We start from the raw sequence: 12,126 nt of genomic DNA, 5'->3' as shown, positions 1-12,126 counted from the left end.
CAGAACATTGTAGCACTTCCTGTACATTTCAGAGACTCAGCTGCACACAGTGATACAAGCGTCACATATCACAGTACTTGGCGCAGTCTTCCTGTACATTCCAGTTACAGAACACTGTAGCACTACATGTACAGTTCAGAGACTCAGCTGCACACAGTGATACAAGTGTCACATATCACAGTACTTGGCGCAGTCTCCCTGTGTGTCCTAGTCACAGAAAATTGTGATTAAAATATTTTTTGTCAAACGAGAAACAAAAATAATGCCTGAAGACTCAAGTGACCTGGCGCTCCAGGGGAGGCTGTTTGTCACATCTGCAGTAAAGATGTACGAGGACACACCTGTACCTGTAATAAGTATCGCATCCAGGTCCCCATGGCACACTCAGAAGAGAACATACAAGAGGAGATAATTTACTTCTACATACATAGCGGCAAAATACACAACACAAGCCGGCACGTCCGTCTACCAACTCGGCTTCCCAGAATCACCGTACTATAACCTCACGGTCTGTGTCAGCTACGGAGGGGACATTGCAAATGAGGAGCTGACCTCACCTGTATTACAATATAAGGTGACTATTCTGCGTATGGAAAGCGCATCACATCGCATCGCATGGGCCATGCGATGTGCAATGCGATTTTCCTATGTAATTTATTCACTGCTCTCAGCCCCGGGCCATCGCATCGCATCTGCTGCAAAATCGCATGCAATTTTATATGGTGTGCGATGCCATGACATGGTATACAATAATATGATTGTATGGCCCTAAAAATAGGTTTAACGTCACCCCGAAGCGTGGCGAGCGCAGAAAGCCCCGCGAGGGGTGGTGGAACGCGTCCTCCGTCTTTTTCATTACCCCACTACCCACTTCGGCGTGGAGGTGATTTTATCTAGTGTGGCGAGCCACGAGCCCGAAGCGTGGCGAGCGGACACGGAATACATGTAAAGTAATCCGCTTCACGCTCGCCACACTATATAAAATCAACTCCACGCCAACATGGATAGTGGGGTAATGGAAAAGTCGGAGGATGCGTTCCACCGCCACTCACCACACTTTGTGGATAGTGGGGGGGTCGTCAATCATATTATTGTATACCTAATGTCATGGCATTGCACACCCTATAAAATTGCATGTGATTTTGCGAGACATGCGATGCGATATAGTGGGGTACAATGAGGAAAAGAAATTAGATGAAAAAAATTGCATCGCATGCCGCTATAATAGCCCGTGCAATATGATGCAATTCCCTACGGTGCAGTACCTAGGAAATCAGGGCGCCGTGCTAGGAAACAAGTACCCAATATAACACTTCACAATACCAGAGTCAATGTATACAACACCACTAAGAGCCATATAAAGCAAATGACAAAATCACAGGTACCTCAACACACACACATACACACACACACACCGTCACTGTAACAGTAATATTCCTGAGAGTTATCTCCATCTGGAACAGCACAAAAGAAAACAAACTTGATCCACAAAGTTCCTTCGCCGATCCCGCACAGATCCCTGGCGAGCAGGATGCAGCATGATCCTATACAAATAGGGACATATGCCCGGTGACCCATCACCCACGTTACAGGCATTCACTAGGACCTAGACATCCCTGGGGCCTGAGGCACAGAACGGTGCCTCATCTTGGTGTAATAAATGCAAGCAGCAGTATTTGTGCCTGTTCTGTACACACGTGTAGGGGACAGTACAGGTCACAGAGAACCAGACCTAAGTATACAGGGACCTGCCGTCTGTCTGATCCATGGGTTGGAGGAACAAACTTTGGCCCTTATTCTGGTTTATTTGCAAAGGCAAATTTCTTCTCAAATGGACACCATGTGCACTGCAAGTGGGGCATTTGAGAAGGAATTTGCCTTTGCGAGTGAACCAGAATAAGGGCCTTTGTGCGGAGTGACAGGCAGAATGACGATCCCAAACTAAACCAGGAGGTGATCGGCCCATACAGGGATGGGGTCCCCAAACTTCTCTGAATGCTCCCAGAGCTTAAGCAGCAGGAAATGAGTACGCCGTAAGGCACCAATGTAGGTGCAGCGACAGCGCGTTTCACAATAAGGCAACACCCCATTACTCCCCTACTAAAGGGGCTCACACAGTAGTAAATAAGGGAAATAACTGGGTAAGTCTATGGTAATGATGGAGCAGCAGGGTGTAAATATAATCTGTAGCTAGTGCCGCCTGTCACCTGTGCAAAACGCGCCACATACAACCTGAGATGGACCAGATCGCACTATGCAAGGACATGTAACAGTTGTGTAACTCGCTCACACACATTATACAGATCTTCATTTGAAGAAATAACTGGAACAATAAGAGCGAAACGCGTTAGCCGCAGTTGGCTTGTTTCCCTGTAACAGTTTGGGACTTCCAGCCAGCGGCAAGTCCCTGTGCTCGCCATGCAGGAGATACATCTGGCCTGGAGCCCCTATTCCTGAGAGAGGTAGAAGAACGAGAGGAGGTCAGTAGCGTGGACACAGGACACACCTGCCCGGCTACGGACGCATTTCACAGCATCGAGAACAGCGATCCATTACCAGCCTACTAAACTGGGCTGGGCAACGTGTCGCAGATAGCAAGGGATAGACGGAACATTATAAGAACGCTCTAGCTTATTGTAGACCTAGAAATCTATGCTCCATACAGAGAACAGTTCTAGGCGACCATAAAACATTATCAATCACAGCTGGGATAATCGGACATGTCCCGCGCTATTCTGAGGAATGAGGGAACAAGTACAATAAATATAAACACGAACATTATTGGACGGTGGGGGCTATGTACTATTGGACTATGTGGGGGCTAATCAAGTCCCGTCATTCTCAAAAATCAGCCTGTAACAGGATGTGAACTTTGGGTCCTTCATCACCAGGTGGACCACTATAGGGAGACAACAATAAGTACACAAGAGGGGTTTTTTTTATGTGTTTTCAGTTTTTTAACTTTTCCCCCACGTCAACCTGATCGACCTAATCAGTGTCATCCATATGATCCACACCCACCTGTAACATGGCAGTTGGGAGCTGATCGTCTGTACTAAGCCTTGGACATGGAGAAAGTACCATAGAGCCATCAATTGACAGAATACACCTTGAGGTTTGATGAGACCACCATCACTGATGGCCCAGAGAAGGAGATTCCTGAAGTCAGGACATGGGGCAACCGGTGAGAGACAAGGGTGGAGTCCATGAGGAGGAGAATGGTCCATGTAGATCCAGACTATGGCGGATCCTGTGTTTCCCTGATATACGATGGTCCTGAGGTATTGATCCTTTATTTGTGGTGTAAGACATAAACCTGAAATTGTGGAATGTCTGTAAACATCCTGCTCCAGAACCGGACCTCGGACAGAGCCGGCATCCATCTATTAGAACCTGTAGTGCCGCCGGCACCCCACACACCCTCATCTGGTGAGGGAAAACTAAACGTCCATGTGCCCAGCGGAAACACTCCCTGAGCGGGCAGACGGGTACTAACACAGTCAGCTGATACAGAGACCAGATGGGCACTAACACAGTGGGCTTATACCAAGGCCAGCGGGCACTAACACAGCGGGCTGATACAGAGGCCAGACAGGTAGAACAGCTGACATGACCCCTGTGCTTTACAAGTCCCGGTGGCCATTGGTCAGTCTGGCAGCCTGCTGAAGACCTCCCGCATCAGGGGGGTACAGTCCGGCTGGATGTCCCAGATCTGCAGCAGTTGCTTACTGTGCTCGTCGTTCATGCTGCGCAGCTCCGTCAGACACTCCATGATCTTCGCAAACAGGAACCTGGAATAAGAAAGAAAATGATAAGGAAGAAAGCAGAAGAAGCCACATAATACAGATTTCATATGGGTGGGGTACAAAGTCCTGACAGTCAGGATCCTGATACATCTAACTGGCCTCCTCCCTGCATCCTAACCTCCCTCTCCCCGCAGCCCAACCCCTAACCTCACCCCTCCCCGCAGCCCAACCCCTAACCTCACCCCTCCCCGCAGCCCAACCCCTAACCTCACCCCTCCCCGCAGCCCAACCCCTAACCTCACCCCTCCCCGCAGCCCAACCCCTAACCTCACCCCTCCCCGCAGCGCAACCCCTAACCTCACCCCTCCCCGCAGCGCTACCCCTAACCTCACCCCTCCCCGCAGCGCAACCCCTAACCTCACCCCTCCCCGCAGCCCAACCCCTAACCTCACCCCTCCCCGCAGCCCAACCCCTAACCTCACCCCTCCCCGCAGCCCAACCCCTAACCTCACCCCTCCCCGCAGCCCAACCCCTAACCTCACCCCTCCCCGCAGCCCAACCCCTAACCTCACCCCTCCCCGCAGCCCAACCCCTAACCTCACCCCTCCCCGCAGCCCAACCCCTAACCTCACCCCTCCCCGCAGCCCAACCCCTAACCTCACCCCTCCCCGCAGCGCAACCCCTAACCTCACCCCTCCCTGCAGCCCAACCCCTAACCTCACCCCTCCCAGCAGCTCAACCCCTAACCTCACCCCTCCCTGTAAACAAACACCTAACCTTCCCCACAGCCTAACTCTAACCACTCCCCTTTTCCAACAGCCTACCCCAAAACCTCCCCCTTCCCCGAAGGCCAACTTCTAATCTCCCCCCCAACTTCTCAACTCCTGGCAGCCCAACCCTTTACCTCCCCCCTTCACCACAGGCTAATCCTAACCACTCCTCTTTCCAACAGCATAACCCAAAACCTCCCCCCTCCCCACAGCCCAACCCCTACCCTTCCCCCTCCCTGCAGCCGAACCCCATACTGCACCCCCCCCCCCAGCCCAACCCCTAATTGCCCCCCCCCCCCCCCCCTCCACATAGCCAATCCTCATCCATAGAGAAAGAGAAAATCCCAAACCACGGTCTTTACAATTAACCCCTCAACACACAAACACTATACACACATACATACACAAACACTATACACACCGCTGGGAAACTAAGAGGGCTCTGAACCTCCTGCAATCTCAAATGGCAGAGATAGTCAGTCCCCCCTGACCTATTCCGCAGCGTTCTGCCTAGGGGGGAGGTGGGGGTGCTCTGCTGGAAACGGCCCTTCCTCAGACTCACCTGTTCTCAGAGGGCGTTCGCTGAGCCTCTATGTAAGACATCAAAATTAACGCAAAATGCTCCTGGGTTTTGTCAATGGTTTTATGGTCACAGACTCCAGGCCGGTCTGGAAGACACAAGTAATAAGACACAAGTCACCAAGTATACAAGACATACGGAATCCGGGCAGGAAGGTTATACAGACACATGTGCACGGGTCCTGACAAGGTGACAGCACAGGAGTGATTGCCGGTCCAAGGATGAGGTACAATGGGGTCACGTATAGAGCCGGACATGTGATGTCCATGTAAATAAACCCCCTGTGGATGCCACAGAGCAGAAGCGCCTCTGCCAGAGTGCCTCCATCCGCTTCTCGTCGCTACTATGGTCTGACCATGATTGGGTCTCCTCCTCCTGCACCTGAGGGGTCTGAAGGGGGAGCTCTGTGGTTACCACTACTATGGTCTGACCATGATTGGGTCTCCTCCTGCACCTGAGGGGTCTGTAGGGGGAGCTCTGTGGTTACCACTACTATGGTCTGACCATGATAGGGTCTCCTCCTCCTGCACCTGAGGGATCTGTAGGGGGAGCTCTGTGGTTACCACTACTATGGTCTGACCATGATTGGGTCTCCTCCTGCACCTGAGGGGTCTGTGGGAGGAGCTCTGTGGTTACCACTACTATGGTCTGACCATGATTGGGTCTCCTCCTGCACCTGAGGGGTCTGTAGGAGGAGTTCTGTGGTTACCACTACTATGGTCTGACCATTATGGGTCTTCTATAGCACCTGAGGGGTCTGTGGGAGGAGCTCTGTGGTTACCACTACTATGGTTTGACCATGATTGGGTCTCCTCCTCCTGCACCTGAGGGGTCTGTAAGGGGAGCTCTGTGGTTACCACTACTATGGTCTGACCATTATGGGTCTTCTATAGCACCTGAGGGGCCTGTGGGAGGTGCTATGTGGTTACCACTACTATGGTCTGACCATGATTGGGTCTCCTCCTGCACCTGAGGGGTCTGTGAGGGGAGCTCTGTGGTTACCACTACTATGGTCTGACCATGATAGGGTCTCCTCCTGCACCTGAGGGGTCTGTAGGGGGAGCTCTGTGGTTGCCACTACTATGGTCTGACCATTATGGGTCTCCTATAGCACTTGAGGGGTCTGTAAGGGGAGCTCTGTGGTTACCACTTCTATGGTCTGACCATTATGTGTCTCCTATAGCACCTGAGGGGTCTGTGGGAGGAGCTCTGTGATTACCACTACTATGGTCTGACCATGATTGGGTCTCCTCCTCCTGCACCTGAGGGGTCTGTGGGAGGAGCTCTGTGGTTACCACTACTATGGTCTGACCATTATGGGTCTCCTATAGCACCTGAGGGGAGCTCTGTGATTACCACTACTATGGTCTGACCATGATTAGGTCTCCTCCTCCTGCACCTGAGGGGTCTGAAGGGGGAGCTCTGTGGTTACCACTACTATGGTCTGACCATGATTGGGTCTCCTCCTGTACCTGAGGGGTCTGTGAGGGGAACTCTGTGGTTACCACTACTATGGTCTGACCATGATTGGGTCTCCTCCTCCACCTGAGGGGTCTGTAAGGGGAGCTCTGTGGTTACCACTACTATGGTCTGACCATTATGGGTCTCCTATAGCACCTGATGGGTCTGTGGGAGGAGCTCTGTGATTACCACTACTATGCTCTGACCATGATTGGGTCTGTGAGGGGAACTCTGTGGTTACCACTACTATGGTCTGACCATGATTGGGTCTCCTCCTGCACCTGAGGGGTCTGTAAGGGGAGCTCTGTGGTTACCACTACTATGGTCTGACCATTATGGGTCTCCTCCTGCACCTGAGGGGTCTGTAAGGGGAGCTCTGTGGTTACCAATATTATGGTCTGACCATGATTGGGTCTCCTCCTGCACTTGAGGGGTCTGTAAGGGGAGCTCTGTGGTTACCACTACTATGGTCTGACCATTATGGGCCTCCTATAGCACCTGAGGGGTCTGTGAGGGGAGCTCTGTGGTTACCAAGACTATGGTCTGACCATGATTTGGTCTCCTCCTCCACCTGAGGGGTCTGTAAGGGGAGCTCTGTGGTTACCACTACTATGGTCTGACCATTATGGGTCTCCTATAGCACCTGATGGGTCTGTGGGAGGAGCTCTGTGATTACCACTACTATGCTCTGACCATGATTGGGTCTGTGAGGGGAACTCTGTGGTTACCACTACTATGGTCTGACCATGATTGGGTCTCCTCCTCCTGCACCTGAGGGGTCTGTAAGGGGAGCTCTGTGGTTACCACTACTATGGTCTGACCATTATGGGTCTCCTCCTGCACCTGAGGGGTCTGTAAGGGGAGCTCTGTGGTTACCAATATTATGGTCTGACCATGATTGGGTCTCCTCCTGCACTTGAGGGGTCTGTAAGGGGAGCTCTGTGGTTACCACTACTATGGTCTGACCATTATGGGCCTCCTATAGCACCTGAGGGGTCTGTGAGGGGAGCTCTGTGGTTACCAAGACTATGGTCTGACCATGATTGTGTCTCCTCCTCCTGCACCTGATGGGTCTGTGAGGGGAGCTCTGTGGTTACCACTACTATGGTCTGACCATGATTGGGTCTCCTATTCATGCACCTGAGGGGTCTGTGAGGGGAGCTCTGTGGTTACCACTACTATGGTCTGACCATGATAAGGTCTACTCCTTCTGCACCTGAGGGGTCTGTGAGGGGAGCTCTGTGGTTACCACTATTATGGTCTGACCATGATTGGGTCTCCTCCTGCACTTGAGGGGTCTGTGAGGGGAGCTCTGTGGTTACCATTATTATGGTCTGACCATGATTGGGTCTCCTCCTGCACTTGAGGGGTCTGTAAGGGGAGCTCTGTGGTTACCACTACTATGGTCTGACCATTATGGGTCTCCTATAGCACCTGAGGGATCTGTGGGAGGAGCTCTGTGATTACCACTACTATGGTCTGACCATGATTGGGTCTCCTCCTCCTGCACCTAAGGAGTCTGTAGGGGGAACTCTGTGGTTACCAAGACTATGGTCTGACCATGATTGTGTCTCCTCCTCCTGCACCTGAGGGGTCTGTAAGGGGAGCTCTGTGGTTACCACTACTATGGTCTGACCATTATGGGTCTCCTATACCACCTGAGGGGTCTGTGGGAGGAGCTCTGTGATTACCACTACTATGGTCTGACCATTATGGGTCTCCTATAGCACCTGAAGGGTCTGTGAGGGGAGCTCTGTGGTTAAAGACTATGGTCTGACCATGATTGTGTCTCCTCCTCCTGCACCTGATGGGTCTGTGAGGGGAGCTCTGTGGTTACCACTACTATGGTCTGACCATGATTGGGTCTCCTCCTGCACTTGAGGGGTCTGTGAAGGGATCTCTGTGGTTACCACTATTATGGTCTGACCATGATTGGGTCTCCTCCTGCACTTGAGGGGTCTGTAAGGGGAGCTTTGTGGTTACCACTACTATGGTCTGACCATTATGGGTCTCCTTTAGCACCTGAGGGGTCTGTGGGAGGAGCTCTGTGATTACCACTTCTATGGTCTGACCATTATGGGTCTCCTATAGCACCTGAGGGGTCTGTGGGAGGAGCTCTGTGGTTACCACTACTATGGTCTGACTATGAATGGATCTCCTCCTGCACCTGAGGGGTCTGTAGGGGGAGCTCTGTGGTTACCACTACTATGGTCTGACCATGATTGGGTCACCTCCTCCTGCACCTGAGGGGTCTGTGAGGGGAGCTCTGTGGTTACCACTACACCACTACTATGGTTTGCCCAAGATTGGGTCTCCTCCTCCTGCACCTGAGGGGTCTGTAAGGGGAGCTCTGTGGTTACCACTACTATGGTCTGACCATGATTGTGTCTCCTCTTCATGCACCTGAGGGGTCTGAGGGGAGCTCTGTGGTTACCACTACTATGGTCTGACCATGATAGGGTCTCCTCCTCCTGCACCTGAGGGGTCTGTGAGGTGAACTCTGTGGTTACCAAGACTATGGTCTGACTAGGATTGTGTCTTCTCCTCCTGCACCTGAGGGGTCTGTGGGAGGAGCTCTGTGGTTACAACTACTATGGTCTGACCATGATTGGGTCTCCTCCTCCTGCACCTGAGGGGTCTGTGGGAGGAGCTCTGTGGTTACCACTACTATGGTCTGACAATTATGGGTCTCCAATAGCACCTGAGGGGTCTGTGAGGGGAGCTCTGTGGTTACCACTACTATGGTCTGACCAAAATTGGGTCTCCTCCTCCTGCACCTGAGGGGTCTGTAAGGGGAGCTCTGTGGTTACCACTACTATGGTCTGACCATTATGGGTCTCCTCCCCCTGCACCTGAGGGGTCTGTAAGGGGAGCTCTGTGGATAACACTACTATGGTCAGACCATGATTGGGTCTCCTCCTCCTGCACCTGAGGGGTCTGTAAGGGAAGCTCTGTGGTTACCACTACTATGGTCTGACCATTATGGGTCTCCTATACCACCTGAGGGGTCTGTGGGAGGAGCTCTGTGATTACCACTACTATGGTCTGACCATTATGGGTCTCCTATAGCATCTTTGAGGAGAGCTCTGTGGTTAAAGACTATGGTCTGACCATGATTGTGTCTCCTCCTCCTGCACCTGATAGGTCTGTGAGGGGAGCTCTGTGGTTACCACTACTATGGTCTGACCATTATGGGTCTCCTCCTGCACCTGAGGGGTCTGCGAGGAGACTCTGTGGTTACCACTACTATGGTCTGACCATGATTGGGTCTCCTCCTGCACCTGAGGGGTCTGTGAGGGGAGCTCTGTGGTTACCACTACTATGGTCTGACCATGATAGGGTCTCCTCCTCCTGCACCTGAGGGGTCTGTGAGGGGAGCTCTGTGGTTACCACTACTATGGTCTGACCATGATTGGGTCTCCTCCTGCACTTGAGGGGTCTGTGGGAGGAGCTCTGTGGTTACCACAACTATGGGTGAGTCTTATGCCCCTTTCAGACCGCACATATTAACCAATATATTTCCGTTTTTTTTCCCATTTCAAAACGGTAATATGTGCAGTCTGAAAGGTCCAGAGTGAATTTACCGTTTTAAAATAACTGGTATTTTAAAACGGTAAGTCCTACCCATTTCAGACCAGTTTTTTTGTTTGCTGTCTGAACGGCTCTGAAACGGTACCTAGGCAGTAGTGAGCACTATTGATCCCCAGCGCAGTGCATATTTAATGAGCTGTCCGCTCATTACATATGCGCATATGTAATGAGCGGGCGACTCATTAAATATGCACTGCGCTGGCTCAGAGGGGACCAGCTAATGCTCAGGGGAGTGAGGGCTCCTGAGGCTGTCCCAACTACCTAGCCACGCTGAGCGGTGTATGGGGGGAGGGAGTGAGGGCTCCTGCGGCTGTCCTGACTACCTAGCCACGCTGAGCGGTGTATGGGGGGAGGGAGTGAGGGCTCCTGAGGCTGTCCCGATTACCTAGCCACGCTGAGCGGTGTATGGGGGGGAGGGAGGGCTCCTGCGGCTGTCCCGACTACCTAGCCACGCTGAGCGGTGTATGGGGGGAGGGAGTGAGGGCTCCTGCGGCTGTCCCGACTACCTGTGTGGTGAAGTGACAGGGAAGAGAGGGCTCCCGCGGCCACGCTGAGCGGCAATCCGGGGGGGGAGGGAGTGAGGGCTCCTCAGGCTGTCCCTGTGTGGTGAAGCGCCGGGGGGAGGAGAGAGAGATTGCCGATCAGTGGTAGAGTGCTTTCACACCGCAAACCTGCTTATACCCGGTATAATACCGGGTAATATGTGCGGTGTGAAAGAGACATAAACTGCATGGACCCGTTTTAATTAACGTTTTAATTACCGGGTCTAAGCATGTTTTGCGGTGTGAAAGCAGCATTAACCGCTCTCAGATCCTCCACATATGTTATACAGGGGCCGATGTTACCTGCGGAGAAGAGGGAGATGGCCTGCATCAGGGCGTACTCCTCCGTGTGCAACTTCAGCTTCTTCAGCATTAAATGAAATCGAATCAGTGGCTCCAGAAACAGCTGATGGAATCCGGCTGCAGGAACAGGAAAGAGTCACTAAGAGAATGGGGTGGTTACATGGTTAGAATGCGGGCCAGTAAGAGGGTTGTGTACAGGCGGTCAGGTCAGTAAGCGCAGGATGCTGGTCGGCGAGAGAGAGCAGGATGCTGGTCGGCGAGAGAGAGCAGGATGCTGGTCGGCGAGAGAGAGCAGGATGCTGGTCGGCGAGAGAGAGCAGGATGCTGGTCGGCGAGAGAGAGCAGGATGCTGGTCGGCGAGAGAGAGCAGGATGCTGGTCGGCGAGAGAGAGAGTAGGATGCTGGTCGGCGAGAGAGAGAGTAGGATGCTGGTCAGCGAGAGAGAGAGTAGGATGCTGGTCAGCGAGAGAGAGAGTAGGATGCTGGTCAGCGAGAGAGAGAGAGTAGGATGCTGGTCAGCGAGAGAGAGAGTAGGATGCTGGTCAGCGAGAGAGAGAGTAGGATGCTGGTCAGCGAGAGAGAGAGTAGGATGCTGGTCAGCGAGAGAGAGAGTAGGATGCTGGTCAGCGAGAGAGAGAGTAGGATGCTGGTCAGCGAGAGAGAGTAGGATGCTGGTCAGCGAGAGAGAGTAGGATGCTGGTCAGCGAGAGAGAGAGTAGGATGCTGGTCAGCGAGAGAGAGTAGGATGCTGGTCAGCGAGAGAGAGAGTAGGATGCTGGTCGGCGAGAGAGAGAGAGAGAGTAGGATGCTGGTCAGCGAGAGAGAGAGAGAGAGAGAGAGTAGGATTCTGGTCAGCGAGAGAGAGTAGGATGCAGAGAGTAGGATGCTGGTCAGCGAGAGAGAGTAGGAAGCAGAAAGTAGGATGCTGGTCAGCGAGAGAGAGAGTAGGATGCTGGTCAGCGAGAGAGAGAGTAGGATGCTGGTCAGCGAGAGAGAGAGTAGGATGCTGTCAGCGAGAGAGAGAGAGTAGGATGCTGGTCAGCGAGAGAGAGAGAGTAGGATGCTGGTCAGCGAGAGAGAGAGTAGGATGCTGGTCAGCGAGAGAGAGTAGGATGCAGAGAGTAGGATGCTGG

General features: G+C 52.7%; 1 protein-coding gene across 1 annotated transcript; it reads right to left on the bottom strand.

Annotated features, from left to right (window-relative positions):
• Window positions 1–868: 868 nt before the first annotated feature.
• NR1I2 (nuclear receptor subfamily 1 group I member 2) lies at window positions 869–11,105 on the bottom strand. Its single transcript, XM_083171497.1, has 3 exons — window positions 10,994–11,105; window positions 5,079–5,184; window positions 869–3,791 (listed from the first exon to the last, which is right to left on the bottom strand). Exons 1-3 carry the CDS (start codon window positions 11,061–11,063, stop codon window positions 3,647–3,649), a joined length of 321 nt encoding a protein of 106 aa, XP_083027623.1. The 5' UTR covers window positions 11,064–11,105; the 3' UTR covers window positions 869–3,646.
• Window positions 11,106–12,126: the final 1,021 nt, after the last annotated feature.

This window comes from Crinia signifera, chromosome 2, assembly GCF_055691185.1.
Source record: "Crinia signifera chromosome 2, ASM5569118v1, whole genome shotgun sequence".
Classification (NCBI taxonomy): domain Eukaryota; kingdom Metazoa; phylum Chordata; class Amphibia; order Anura; family Myobatrachidae; genus Crinia; species Crinia signifera.
The sequence above is the reverse complement of the archived record's forward strand: the minus strand, read 5'-3'. Positions and strand labels throughout refer to the sequence as shown.